The sequence below is a fragment of the Ranitomeya imitator genome, chromosome 3, assembly GCF_032444005.1.
Source record: "Ranitomeya imitator isolate aRanImi1 chromosome 3, aRanImi1.pri, whole genome shotgun sequence".
Lineage (NCBI taxonomy): Eukaryota > Metazoa > Chordata > Amphibia > Anura > Dendrobatidae > Ranitomeya > Ranitomeya imitator.
The window spans coordinates 343690991-343706096 of NC_091284.1; the positions used below are offsets into that span (position 1 = coordinate 343690991).

At 46.0% G+C, this 15106-nt stretch overlaps 1 protein-coding gene across 1 annotated transcript; it reads left to right on the forward strand.

The window, feature by feature from the left end:
• The first annotated feature begins 7432 nt into the window (after positions 1-7432).
• LOC138669926 (uncharacterized) lies at positions 7433-10156 on the forward strand. Its single transcript, XM_069756799.1, has 2 exons — positions 7433-7963; positions 8119-10156. Exons 1-2 carry the CDS (start codon positions 7617-7619, stop codon positions 9002-9004), a joined length of 1233 nt encoding a protein of 410 aa, XP_069612900.1. The 5' UTR covers positions 7433-7616; the 3' UTR covers positions 9005-10156.
• The last annotated feature ends 4950 nt before the right edge of the window (positions 10157-15106 follow it).

A 15106-nucleotide genomic window follows, 5' to 3' on the forward strand; every position in this document is an offset into this window, starting at 1 on the left:
AGCTTCATGAGAAGAAGGGATATAGTTAGGGAGCGAAGATTAACCCCCAAACTGCTTGTGCTGTAGGAGATTTCCACTGTCCAACACCACCATTTTTTTGCAGGGACAGTGGAGGCTTTATTTTTGTGCATCAGCTCTGTAGCTTATTAGGCTGCCCTATAAGGCTCCCTGATAGCTGCATTGCTGTTTGCACGCTGCTGTGCAAACCAACTGCTTTTTTAAAAGCAAAAATCCTCTTGCTCCTTTCTGCACAATTATCTTGTTTATTTGTCCACACTTTTGTGTGCAGCCGTCCTTTTTATTGCTGCCATACTTGTCCTGAGATGATTGTAGGGAGATTGAAATTGTACTACAGTCCTTGTATTTTTTCATATATCTTCCAGCCACTTTCTGCCACTTACATTATGTTGTTTTATACACTGGGCCTGAGTTTTGGTTCAGTCTCCCCCCAAAAAAAGTAGGATTCAAATTCTCACAAAGTGGATATACTTCAGTCCTGTTAGTTTGTCGTATATCAGCCAGCCACTTTCTGCCACATACATTGTGTTGTTTTATGCACTGGGCCTGAGTTTTGGTTCAGTCTCCCCCCAAAAAAGTGAGATTCAAATTATCAGAATGTGGATATACTGCAGTCTTGTTAGTTTGTCGTATGTCAGCCAGCCACTTTCTGCCACTTAGATTGCGTTGTAATATACACTGGGCCGGAGTTTTGGTTCAGTCTCCCCCAAAAAAAGGGAGATTCAAATTCTCACAAAGTGGATATACTTCAGTCCTGTTAGTTTGTCGTATATCAGCCAGCCACTTTCTGCCACTGACATTGTGTTGTTTTATGCACAGGGCCTGAGTTTTGGTTCAGTCTCCCCCCCAAAAAAAGGGAGATTTAAATTCTCAACAAGTTTATATACACCTTCTACCTTGTTTTATAGTACCATATAACGGTTGTTATTTAGGTTAGATTTTCCAAAAAATGAGGAAGTCTGGTGAAAGAGCCCGTGGGCGGTGGTTGCCAGCTGGTACTTATGGTGGTGGTGGTGGTGGTGAATCTGGTGGTAGTGGCAAAAGCACAATAGCACCTAAGGCTGGAGGTGTTGAGCCAGCATCATCATCTGGCTACTCAAGGCCTCGAAGGCTCCCTTATCTAGGAGTAGGAAAACAGCTTTTAAAGATGGAGCAGCAGGAAAAAGTTTTGGCTTTCCTTGCTGACTCAGCCTCTAGCCCTTTCGCCTCCTCTTCAGAAAGTTCCAAATATAAAAGCAGCGAGTCGTCAGTGGATGCTCCCGGTCAGGAACAAGACATTTCCTTGTGTCCTTCACCCAAAACAAAAGTGAAGGATGCGTCAGGCGACACTACAGGTTACGCCATGGAGCTCTTTACACATACTGTGCCTGGGTTAGAAAGGGAAATTGTTAACTGCCCATTACAAGATGAATCGGACATGGAGTGCACTGATGCACAGCCACAGCTAGATTATTATGCTGTTCCATTGACTCAGATCACTACATTGCCCTCGCAGTGTACTGAGCCAGAATCTGACCCTGATGAGACTATGGTGCCCTGTCCCGAACGCTATAGCACCTTACACGGTGACACAGAGGAAGGTGCACATGACATTGAAGAGGAGGTGATAGATGACACAGTTGTTGACCCAGTTTGCCAACCATTGGGGGAAGAGAGTGCCGCTGCCAGTAGCTCAAAAGCGGAGGAGGATGATCCACAGCAGCCTTCTAGATCGCAACAGCTGTCATCTGGCAGGCCCATATCAGGCCAAAAACGTTTGTCAAAAACAAAAACAGTTTTAGGACAGCGTGGCCATCCGGTCAAAGTAGCACAGCGTGCATTGCCTGAAAAGGTATTCCGTAGTAGGAAGAGTGTAGTGTGGCAATTTTTTAACCAAGATCCGAATGATCAGTCAAAAGTTATCTGTAAGAAATGCTCAAAGACCTTTAGCAGAGAGAAGAATCTTCAAACTTTAAATACAACGTGCATGCTTAGACATTTAACCAGCATGCACTTGCAAGCCTGGACAAACTACCAAACGTCCCGTACCGTTGATGCACCTGCTCAAAATAAAGATAGTCAGCAATGCTACATTGCTTCCCTCACTGTAAGCTCACCGGTTAGGACGCCACAGCAACAAATGTGGAGGTATCATTGCAAGGCCAAAGCAGTCAGGGAATCACAAGGTTCTTGGTAGGAAACACTGTATGCAGTCCAGTATCAAGAATACCATCACCAACCCTCTCTCAATCCGCCATGTTTACCACCAGCACCGCTAGTTCCACCATATACTGCTCTCCAGTCCAGCTCACCCTACAAGAGAATCTCATTAGGAACAGAAAGTACTCATCCTCTCATCCGCGTACACAGGGTTTGAACGCCCACATTGCTATACTAATCTCGTTAGAGATGATGCCCTACCGGTTGGTTGAAAGCAAAGCTTTCAAAGACCTGATGGCCTATGCAGTACCACGCTCTGACCTACCCAGTTGGCACTTCTTTGCGAGAAAAGACATCCCAGCCCTCCACCAGTATGTCAAAGACCGCATTGTCCATGCACTGAGGCAATCAGTCAGTGGAAAGGTGCACCTCACAACAGATGCATGGACCAGTAGGCATGGCCAGGGACGTTACGTGTCCATCACGGCGCACTGGGTTAATGTGGTGGATGCAGGGTCCACAGGGGACAGCCATAGTGGGACAGTTCTGCCTTGCCCACGGTCTAGGAAACAGTTCGCCATCCCTCCTCCTCCTCCTCCTCCTCCAGAAGCGAAAGCTCGTCCACCGAGCGCAGTCGCATGACCACTCCATCCGCAGCTGCCACTGTTGCACATGAGGTGTCACATTATCGAACAGTTAGTGGTAAGCATCAGCAGGCTGTGTTACAAATGAAGTGTTTGGGTGACAACAGACACACCACGGAAGTACTGGCCGAGTACTTGCAGCAACAAACTCAAGTCATGGCTGGGCAGTGTACATCTTGAGGCAGGCAAGGTAGTCAGTGATAACGGAAGAAATTTTATGGCTGCCATAGCCCTTTCAGAACTTAAACACATACCTTGCCTGGCTCACACCTTGACCCTGGTGGTGCAGTGCTTCCTCAAAAATTATCCGGAGTTACCAGCCCTGCTCTTGAAGGTGCGAAGACTTTGCTCGCACATCTGCCGGTCGCCCGTACACTCCTGCCGTATGCTGAACCATCAGCGATCGCTGAATCTTCTCCAACACCGCCTAATAATTCACGTTGCAACAATTTGGAACTCCTCATTGCACATGGTTCAGAGGCTGTGCAAACAGAGGCGTGCTGTAATTAATTTGTGGGAGGATACACATACACGGGCAAGCACTTGGATGGCAGACATGGAGTTGTCTTGCGTACAGTGGTCGAAGCTACAAGACCTCTGTCAAGTCCTTCAGTGTTTTGGGGAATGCACACGGCTGGTAAGTGCAGATGACGCCATCATAAGCATGACCATCCCACTAATTCGTCTGCTGATGCAAATTTTGATGCACATTAAGGAGCAGGCCTCTGCAGCCGAGGAGGAGGGAAGCTGTTATGATACAGTGGTCTAGGAGCAACATGGAACGAGCTCTGAAGGAAGTGGTAACTGTACTGACCGCAGTCCCTAAGCTCAACACAACACTAGAAGTAGCCGTGGAATGCTCCTAACTCTCCCTCGGCATCTCGTCACAGCCTAAGAGCTAACTACCCCTAAAGAAAGAAGCAGGAAAGCTATCTTGCCTCAGAGAAAATTCCCAAAGGATAGATTAGCCCCCCACAAATAATGACTGTGAGTGGAGAGGGAAAAGACATACACAGAATGAGCACAGGAGGCCAGTCTAGCTAAATAGACAGGACAGGATGGAATACTGTGCTGTACTGACCGACTTAGCTTTGCTGAACTGGTCAGGATAACAGGGAACTCCAAAGAGATGTGAATCCAACCAGGAACCATTCACAAGTGGCACTGGCTGAAGAGAGAGCCAGGCCTAAATAGCCGAGCAGAAGAGACGATAAGTGGAGGCAGCTGATGACAGCTAACTGCAAGGAGCAGCCATACCACTAGAAACCACAAGAGGGAGCCCAAGAGCAGAACTCACAAAAGTGCCACTTACAACCACTGGAGGGAGCCCAAGAGCGCAATTCACAAAAGGAAGCCTTGATGACAGTCAGCCATTGTCTGCTCAGGGAACTCTCCTGGACGTGATGGCGGATGAAGAGGAGGTGGAGGATGATGGGGATGAATATTTATGGGAGGAGGATACTTTTCAGGGGGCAATATAAACTGGTGGCATTGCAAGGTCAGGTACAGGGTTTTTGCGGGACACAAGTGATGTTGATTTGCAAGAAAGTGCTCCTCAACCCAGCCCAAGCAGTGAATTGACACCTGGAACATTGGCCCACATGGCGGAGTATGCCTTGTGTATCCTAAAAAGGACCCCTGCATTATCAAAATGATGACCGATGATTACTGGTTGACCTTCCTCCTGGATCCACGATATAAAGGAAAATTACAAAATATCATGCCACATGAGAACCTTGAGCAAATATTGGCTACCAAACAAGCAACTGTTGTAGAACATTTGGTTCAGGAATTCCCAGCACACAGCGGCGGTGATGGTTCTCACACAAGCAGTAGGGGGCAACATGGCAGAGGTGTTAGAGGTGCACAAATCCGAAGTGGCATTGACAGAGAGGTTTTATGACGAGGTTGTGGAGTGATTTCACAATGACCGCTGACACAACAGGTACTTCTGCATCGATTCAAAGTGACAGGAGACAGCACTTGTCCAGTATGGTTACAAACTACTTTTCCTCCCTTATCGATGTTCTCCCTCACAGGTCATTCCCCTTTGATTACTGGGCATCTAAAATAGACACCTGGCCTGAATTGGCAGAATATGCATTACAGGAGCTCACTTGCCCTCCTGCTAGTGTGCTATCAGAAAGAGTCTTCAGTGCTGCTGGCTCAATACTGACCGAAAAAAGGGCACGGCTACCTAGAATGTTGATGATCTAACCTTCATTAAAATGAACCAATCATGGATTTCAAATTATTTTGCCCCACCTTCCCCTGCTGACACATAGCTTGCCTCAAAAATGTCTTGCTTTTGGCCTCCTCTTACTGACTTCTCCAATTCCTCCATTTGCAGCTGCTGAATGTCCACCATAGGCCATTTTTATAAATCCCTAAATGGGCTAACTCCCCCCACAGGGCCGTGATCACCACCTGGCACAAGCACCCGTGAGAGTGCCGTTTGCCTGGACAGGTGGGTGGGCCCACTCTTGGGCGACGGCACTGGCACAGGGTCCCTCATAGTACAATGAAGTGTCTCTGATGGTGGTGGTGCACAGCCAACGTCAGACACACCGTCGTAATATGAGGGACCCTGTGCCAGTACCACCGCCCACGAGAGAGTGTTTTCCCCCCAGCTCGAACAGTGCTCTACCACTTGCAATACTTTCATCTCCCTGCTCCACCACTGTGTAGTCTGTGCTGTTAAATCCTTCAATGGCACTGCCAATACAGATTTGTTGAAATGATAAATGATAGTTAAAATATACAGGGGCCCTGGCCTCCATTTAGACCAGTTAATACTTTGCGCCTACTACCACTGTCTGCTACTCAGCAGAGGAGCCCACCCCTGTACCTAGCTATGCCACCTGTTTATTTATGAACAATTTTTTGGCAGACACTTTATTATTTGGGCCTACTAACTTTGTCTGCTACTCATTACAATTTTCCGACACTGAACAAAGCAATGCCGCCTGTTTAGTCCTTATACCAATTTTGAACTGCATTTAGCCTACTTTACTATTTGGGCCTATATCTGTGTTTCCTCCTCATTCTGCCCATTGCCCAGCCACTGCTAGATAAGTCTGCTGGTACATTGACCCAGACCACTACATTCCCCTTGCACTCTACACAGCCAGAATCTGACCCTGCTGAAAGTCAGGTTCCCCTTCCCGCATACTATACCACCTTACACGGGGACAAAGAGGAAGGTGCAGATGAAAGTGCAGGTTCCTTCATCAGGTGGGGGGGCATACTCGTTGGCGACATCACTGGCACAGGGCCCCTCATAGTACGTAAAAGTGTCTCTGCCAGTGGGAGGCGCCACCCGCCGTCAAACACACCGCTGTACTATGAGCGGCCCTGTGCCAGTACCAACGATTGGGCCCCCCTGCTTGCTCAGGATCACAGCACTTGCAAAGTTAAAATACTTACCTCTCCTGCTCCACTGTCATGTCGATTATTTCGAAAAGTCGGGGGCCGACCGAAACATGGAACCCAATGCAAGTCAATGGGGAATCAAAGTCGGCAGTGAGTGGAGGACAGGAAAACACCTACAGTGCCCATTTTAATGCCAAAAACATCAATTCTTATTACTTAAGCTTGTCAATCTTAATTTACTTTATAATAATAGTTAGGCATTGATAACTGGGGGTCATTTGGCTAAAGTTGTGGGGGGGTAGGGCTGGCTCAAGATTTTTGTGGGCCCAGGAAACGCGGAATACTTCACAGCAGTGGAGCAGGGAGAGGTAAGTATTTTAACTCTGCGTGCATCTTCATTGGCTGAGAAATGGTGCTTAAAGCGTCATGCGAAACGCGACTTTGGCGCGCAGATCGCTGACCTCATGGCGGATCCCACAGTGGGATCGGGTCGGGTTTCACGAAACCCGACTTTGCCAAAAGTCGGCGATTTCTGAAATTGACCGATCCGTTTCGCTCAACCCTAGGAAGCACCTTTAAAAGGGTACCAACTATTTACAAGTAAGTTCCGATCATGCACAGTCCATGATTCTGCAGTTCTTTAAGGCAACGAGTAACTTGTGCAAAATAAGGATCCCTTTAACATGGGACCCCTTTAAGAAATAACCCTGGATGGGTTTAAATCTTGGAAAACAGCAGCAAAAGAGTTAAATAACTATATACATTCCTGTCAGATTTCACTTATTGTAACTCTGGAGGTAGCCCTTTTGTGTACTGGCGGCTATCAGGTGCTACATATGGGGCTCCCTCACTCCAGATGGGGGTCTGAGTGCACACTGAGTTCTGTTCTGGCAGTTCCTTAACACAGGTTACAGTTGCTTCCGTAGTTACCGCAGTCTCTGTGGTGGTAACAGTACACACTGTGGTCCTTGTAAAGGTGCAGGTAGGGGTGACAGTGGTGGTGGTAGTAGCTGCTTTGGCACAAGGGGGCGCTGTTACCACAGGAGAAGCCATAGCTTGTGTTTTAGGCTACGTTCACATTAGCGTCATGCGACGCTGCGTCGCCGACGCAACGCACGACGCATCGGAAACGCACGCAAAAACGCAACTTTTGTGACGCAAGCGTCGGACGCATGCGTCGTAAAACGCAGCGTTTTTGGTGCGTTTTTGGTGCGTTTTTACAAAAACGCAGCGTTTTACGATGCATGCGTTATCAAACACTGATTAGATCTTTACACACAATTTAGTGTCTAGACACTAGATAACACCACCAATGAATAGAAGAGGGTGGGTCTAGTGTCTAGACAATCGATAATGCCACCAATGGGTAGATGGGGGTGGGTATTAATGTAATAGTGGTATATATACCCCGGCATACATTATTTCCAACCATAGAGCATCAAGATGGATCGTTCCATGGAGAGTATCTACCTCACTTTTCAGCTGGAATTAGCCCTTGCTATAGCTTATGCTTTTGCCTGTCAAGAACAGAGGAAAAGAGACAAACAACGGAGAAGGAGTCGTCGGCATTTTTGGCTACACCCTATAGTGGAAGTCCGAGAGAGTCGTGGAGTGTACCATTGTCTTTTTGGCGAATTAAATGAGAACCAGGACAAATATTTTGAGTACACCAGGATGTCAAAAGACAGCTTCCGATATCTGCTGCGTCTGGTGGAAGGAGCCATTTCCAGGCAGGACACGCAGCTCCGTAAATCGATTTCCCCTGAGGAACGTCTGCTGGTGACTCTACGGTACGTAATGGAATGTGAAGGATTTATATGTTCTTGCCACTTTTTAAATTAACGTGTTTTTGTTTTTTGGGGTGGGGGATTGTAATTAAAAATGAAAAATTATTTCATAACAATTAAATTAATTATATTTATTTATTTATTTTTCTTCTTGTCAGTTTCCTGGCTACCGGAGAGACATTGAGATCACTGCATTTCCAGTTTCGGATTGGAGTCTCAACACTGTCGGGTATTATTGCAGACACATGCCGCGCATTGTGGGACAACCTCAGGGAGGAATTTTTACCCATCCCTACAAGAGAATTATGGCATGCCAACGCCCAAAAATTTGAAAAAGTTTGTGATTTCCCTAACTGTATCGGAGCCGTGGATGGCAAGCACATTAGAATTACCAAGCCTTCAAGAAGTGGATCTCTTTTTTATAATTATAAAAAATACTTTTCCACCGTGCTGATGGCAATTGCAGGTGCGGACTGCAGGTTTCTCGCTGTGGACATTGGAGCGTTTGGTCGTGCAAATGATTCACGGACATTTAAGGAGTCTGACATGGGCCGAAGATTATACGAGAACAATTTTAATTTCCCCCATCCACGACCTCTTCCTAACACCGAAGGCCCGGCCCTGCCATTTGTTGTGGTTGGGGATGAGGCTTTTCAAATGTGTGGCAACCTACTTAAACCGTACTCTAGTCGGGGGTTGGACCGCACAAAAAGTATTTTTAATTATAGACTGTCCAGGGCCCGAAGAACTGTGGAGTGCGCCTTTGGCATTCTGGTGTCCAAATGGCGTATCTTAGGATCCGCAATAAATTTGAAAATTGAGACAGTGGATGAGGTGGTGAAGGCGTGTGTGGTTCTACACAATTTTATTATTGATAAAGAGAGAGTCAACGTTGAACTCGATGAACCCATACAAAATCCATTGCCTGATTATCAAGCTCATCCTCTGCGGACAACTTTGGAGATTGCTCATATGAGGGACCAATTTGCTGCATATTTTGTTTCCGATGTTGGCCGTGTTTCTTGGCAAGATCAAATGGTGTAATTCAACGTGTTGTTATGATGTTATGTAAACACTGTGGAGCCCATGTAACCATCATATGTTTGGTTATTAATGTCACCCGATTGTCTAATGCGTTGTGTTTGTTAATAAAGTTTATTGTGCCTTTCCGCCTTTCCGTTTTCACAAAACAAATCTCCCATCCGTTTTTCCATAGTAATTGTAAAAAATCCTATTTTATTGAAAGTAATGATTGTCCCACAAAATTTATGTGAGCACCAGTACCCAAATGGACTGTGACAAAACAATAAAATTTGCAGCCGTGAGTACCATAGTTTTGACGTATAAAACTTCATCGGCTCCCACCTTGTTAACCATAATTAATACTGAAGACTATTTTCATATGGAACCTGGCTTGACAAGGAGGGAAACTATCATGTTTGCAAAACTCTACAGAGTTAACACTATTGTACTCAGGATGGTAGAATTTGTCCAGAGTCAAATAGTGGCGACACTGTGAACATTGCTTCCACCTCACCTGACCAATATTTTAAAGGGAACCAGTCACCTGTATTTTGTGGGACTGGAACACCCCAAAACTCTGCCCATATGAGCCAAAAACAGTCCCACCAAATTCAGGTGACAGGTTCCCTTTAAGGTACATTAATAAAACTATTCTACAACGATAACTACCAGTGATACCACCGGACCGTGATCGTTGTTTATTGGTCGTGTGGTTGATGGAGAGCTGTCACACAGCCAGCTCTCCAGCAACCCAAAAAGAGCAAGTCCCGTGTAATCTGGGAAATGTTATGAAGCGCATGGCCGCACTCACGATGTTTACCATTGTAAATGTAGTTATTAAAAATACAAAACAACATTTTATTACGGTGTGTGACACGTCCATCGCCGTCAGCTTTCCGTACTGTGCCAGCCCTAAACCACAGTACAGCGTTTATTATTAACGGTGTGCTCTGATTTACGGGCGGGAATCACAGTGTAAGTAATTGCGGAAAGATGACGGCGAGGGACGTGGTTGACACCTTTTTTGATTTGTGGGGTATTTTTTAATTTTTATTTGAGTGTTTAAAACACTGCGCTAGTAACCCAATATTACCTATTTTAAAATAAAGACATCGCTTGATCGGTGTCTAACTCGCCGATCCAACAATGACAGCGTGGGTAACAAAAAAAAATCATAATCATTCATTGACACCCAAAATCTCACAGCAGGGGCTCTATCATTTTACGATTACAGAAAAGATAACGTTGGTTACACAAATAAACCAACTTTATCTATACTGAAATCGTTGTGTGATGGTACATTTTAAACTTGACATATTGAGCAATGCTGGTTGTGTTTGTAACAGCTGATAGTACAATGAGCGCCAGGCCTATAAAACAATTAATAAAAAAATATTGTCAGACATTGCACATCAGGTGTTACAAAGACAATATTTGTGTATACGGCGCAAGGTGTCATTTGGTGAAAACTTTATTTGAGACAATAAAAACCAATTTTTTGTAAACCAAATAAATTTTTTATTTTGGGACAGGAAAAAAAATTAGGGACATAACATTACGGGGTACCTACATCCACAACTAAAGGGGATTGATATCCCTCACTTCTGGTGGGTGTGGAAGAGACCGAGGAGGAGGACGAGGAGGAGGAGGACGAGGGGGAGGAAGCAGCAGCATATTCAATGATACTTGACGGGATGCCGACATCCATCCACTGTTGGGATACTTCCAAAGCAGGTGAGGGAGGAGGAGGAGGGACGACGACCAGTGTCCTTGGCTGGCTACTCCGGCTCCGGGTCGACCCAGGCTGTGTTGACGGTGTGCTCCTTGTAGACCCAGGCTGGGTACTGGGTGTGCTCCGTGTAGACCCAGCCTGGGTACTTGGTGTGCTCCGGGTCGACCCAGGCTGTGTTCTGGTGGTAGTTGTGGGAGCAGCCATAGCCAAGGTCGTAGTGCTAGTCGTCGTCGTCTTGGTCTTCTTTTTTTTCCTCCTCTCTCCCTCTGTGTGTGGGTCGGCTTCCCGTCTGTGCCCGTGTGCCCTTGAAGGCCGGTCTTGCTCCGACCTTTGGGGCTCTGTTCTGTGGTGGCGGTGGCGGTGGCCCTCGTCACGCGGACCTCTGTGGTGGTGCTCTGCAGCAGGAGTCGGAGTCATGGCAGCCAGCGATGGTACTGTGGGCGCATTTGTCGCTGACTGCATGACCCGAGCCTGCTGCAGAGCAGTGACATAAAGATTGTTGCAGCCCTGCATGACCGAAATCTGGAGTTCCGGCGTAAGATGTTCAACCATCCCGTTGTGAAGGGCATTAAAAAAATGTTTCGCCGGCCTCGCGAGATCCGTTTCGATGTTTTCAAGACGCCGCTCGATATTTGACATTTTATCGCACAGCGCCTTGAAACCATTCTGAAAGACGGTACTCAAATGTAAAAATTCGGGCATGGGCGCCCTGTCTGAGGCCCGCTGACGCTGTCGGGAAGACCCGAAGGAAGGAGCGACAGAGGCCTCGGCCAGGGGAACATCTGATGGACCGGCTGCCGGTTCGCCAGATTGTGGTGGTGCAGACCTGCTCTCGCTGTGGGATGGCTGCGAGGCTTGAGATGGCGCTTCACAAAGGACCGCTCCAGAGGGTCGGACAGGCTCGCGGGTGCTGCTGTGTGTTCTGTGAAAACATAAGGAAAGCATTAGTATACTAAATATCAAATTTCACAGGCGTCATTAATTAACTTTACCGCCAGGTATCCATTACCGCCATTAATATTAACCTATTTTTAATCTTGACACTGCATATGCACCATCAATATTAAAAAAACACATTTATTTTATTCCAAATAGTCACCCATGATTGCGATTTAACGCCAGACAATTATGCTTACGTTGGAATTGCCATGACGTCACGGTCATGTGACCGAGACGTCATCACAGGTCCTTTGAGCTGAGCAAGCATGGGAACATAACCTGCCTTGCAGTGGAATGTATGGCGTGTCTATAATATTTTAATTATTTGTGTATAACTAAATCGGGGATACACCTGGATAGGTACTATACTAATCCCCTATGAAATATTGGCTGGGCATGGCCAATCTACTAGCTTTCTGTGTTCTGTATACTTCCGATTTCAGGGACATTACTAGTAAGTCACGCTCACCATTGTAGTAATCCCAGAAGGGAGCTGCTGTGTAAAGTGTGAGAATACCAGAAATGAATATAAATTCGAGGTCAACAAGGCGTGAAAAGTAAAAACAAAATACTTTATTCACTTCAATCAGAAGCAGAGGATGAAACATCTGCACAATACAATAAAAACACTATCTACGTGTTTCAGGTCTGATGTTCCCTGTCACCTGAAACGCGTAGATAGTGTCTATGGTATTGTGCTGATTTTTCATCCTCTGCTTATGATTGAAGAGGATAAAAGTATGTATTTTTTACTTTTCACGCCTCGGTGAACTCACCTTTTTTTTTTTGTTTAAATACTTTGTACTTGCCAAAATAAATGGCTGGGCAATAAGCTAAGTGGCTGGAATGTAGTATGTGAATATGCATGTTGTAAAAACTAGGTGTGTGCATAGGTACTAGACTTACTCTCTGCTTTCAAGGACCGGTCTCAAGAATTGCAGTATACGGTTATACTTGTAAACCGAGGTCCTTGAAGCCGCTGCACCACTACGGGCCTGTCCTTCCTTTTTCAGGCCCCTCTTGAAACGGTCCTTCATGGAGCGCCATCTGGTCCGCAGTTTTCGAACTGTGTATAAATAAATAAAAAAACACAACAAAATTTAGAGAATATATTGACAACGATTACGCAACCGTGTGCAATACCAATAGAAGACATCACAGACGGTTGTGTAATCCTAGCATGATGGGTCACAGCAGCATTTTGGAGATACTTACGAAAACTAGCTTTGACCGTGGGGGAAGCGCTGTCGAAGCCATCCCACAGCAATTGTGCCACCTCTTTCCACATACACCGCAATATGCCCTGGTCCGCGTGCCGGGGGTCACGGCTGTCCCACAACGGGCCCCGTTCCTCTATGGATGCCACCATGAGGTCGATGTTGAGGGGTTCATCCAGGGCCCGTTGTGAAACCTAGAAAAAATGGAAAATATTAATTGTTGCAAGATAAATAAAAGTTGACCCTACCTCCTCCACCGCCACCTACCACACACAACACCACCCCATCCCGCCACCCCCCATACCCGCCCAAAAAAAAAAAAAAAAAAAGTTTAAAAAAAAAACTTACTCTCCGTCCTGCAACCACAGCTTGGCCCCGTGGTCTCTGCTCCTGCTCCGGTCTCTGCTCCTGCTCCCTCTCTTCCTCCTGGCTCTCCTCCTCACTTGAAGAAGCCTGCAAAATAGTTTACCAAAAAGTTGAGTGACCCATCTACAAATGAAAGCGACTATAGTAATAGTAGATCATGTACTCACCTCACTCCTCAGCGGTGGGGTGCTGGAATCACTGCCGCTGGCCATGACTATTAATGCAATTCTGAAATAAAGAACAAAATAATTGTTCCTATGCTCCTATGCACAATCCAGCAATATAAAACAAAAAACAAAAAAAAAAGGCATTTAAACCACAAACAACATTGCACTCCAACCTAACGCTGAGCAAACAACACTGCCACATTGATTAAATTAAAGAAACAATGGCTGAGACAACCCAATGCCAGATTAAACTAAAGCCTAAAGGTACTGTCACACTAGACGATATCGCTAGCGATCCGTGACGTTGCAGCGTCCTCACTAGCGATATCGTCCAGTGTGACAGGCAGCAGCGATCAGGCCCCTGCTGGGAGATCGCTGGTCTGGGAAGAAAGTCCAGAACTTTATTTCGTCGCTGGACTCCCCGTAGACATCGCTGAATCGGCGTGTGTGACACCGATTCAGCGATGTCTTTGCTGGTAACCAGGGTAAACATCGGGTAACTAAGCGCAGGGCCGCGCTTAGTAACCCGATGTTTACCCTGGTTACCATCCTAAAAGTAAAAAAACAAACACTACATACTTACCTACCGCTCTCTGTCCTCCAGCGCTGTGCTCTGCACTCCTCCTGCTCTGGCTGTGAGCGTCGGTCAGCCGGAAAGCAGAGCGGTGACGTCACCGCTCTGCTTTCTGGCTGCCCGGCGCTCACAGCCAGACCAGAGAAGCAGAGCGCCGAGGACAGACAGCGGAAGGTAAGTATGTAGCGTTTGTTTTTTTACTTTTTAGGATGGTAACCAGGGTAAACATCGGGTTACTAAGCGCGGCCCTGCGCTTAGTTACCCGATGTTTACCCTGGTTACCGGGGACCTCGGGATCGTTGGTCGCTGGAGAGCTGTCTGTGTGACAGCTCTCCAGCGACCAAACAGCGACGCTGCAGCGATCCGGATCGTTGTCGGTATCGCTGCAGCGTCGCTATGTGTGACGGTACCTTAAAGATAAGATCTACAACAGACCCCATGTTGTAATACCAAAAGTTTTTTTTTTTTTTTTAAAGTACAGTAATCCACGGAGCAAGAAACCCCAAAAACACAATAGATTTTTGAAAGGAAAAAAATGTAAATATTTAAAAACACCATACTTTACAATAAAACCGACAGGGCCGGAGACAATAGAAGGGCATACAACGCCATACATCACAGCCAGAAACATACAACAATGTCTTTACACAACCACAGTGCAGAACTACACAACTTGCAATAAAAAAATTATTACATGTAAAAGGGCGCATAATCATTCTATGCACTACCATACTTTACAATAAAACCGTCAGGGCCGGAGACTATTAAACGCCATCATATAACGCAATTTTTAAACATCACAACTGAATACAAAAAACACCACCAAACCAAATAATTGAAAATAAAATTCTATCCTGAAAAGAACAATCATCAAGGCCGCAGACACAATGAAACGCCATCCTATACAACGCCATACATCACAACCAGACTAAAAATACAACAATATCTTTAACCACAGTGCAGAATATAAAACACAACTTGCAAAAATAATTTTAAACCACATGTAGAAAATGCACAGAATCATTGTATACTTACATCTCTGGACAGCGGATAAGTAGAAGTGTTCTGGGATGTGTAGAAGTGTTCTGGTGATGGATTTCTTGCCTCAAGATGCTGCAGTAGAAGTGA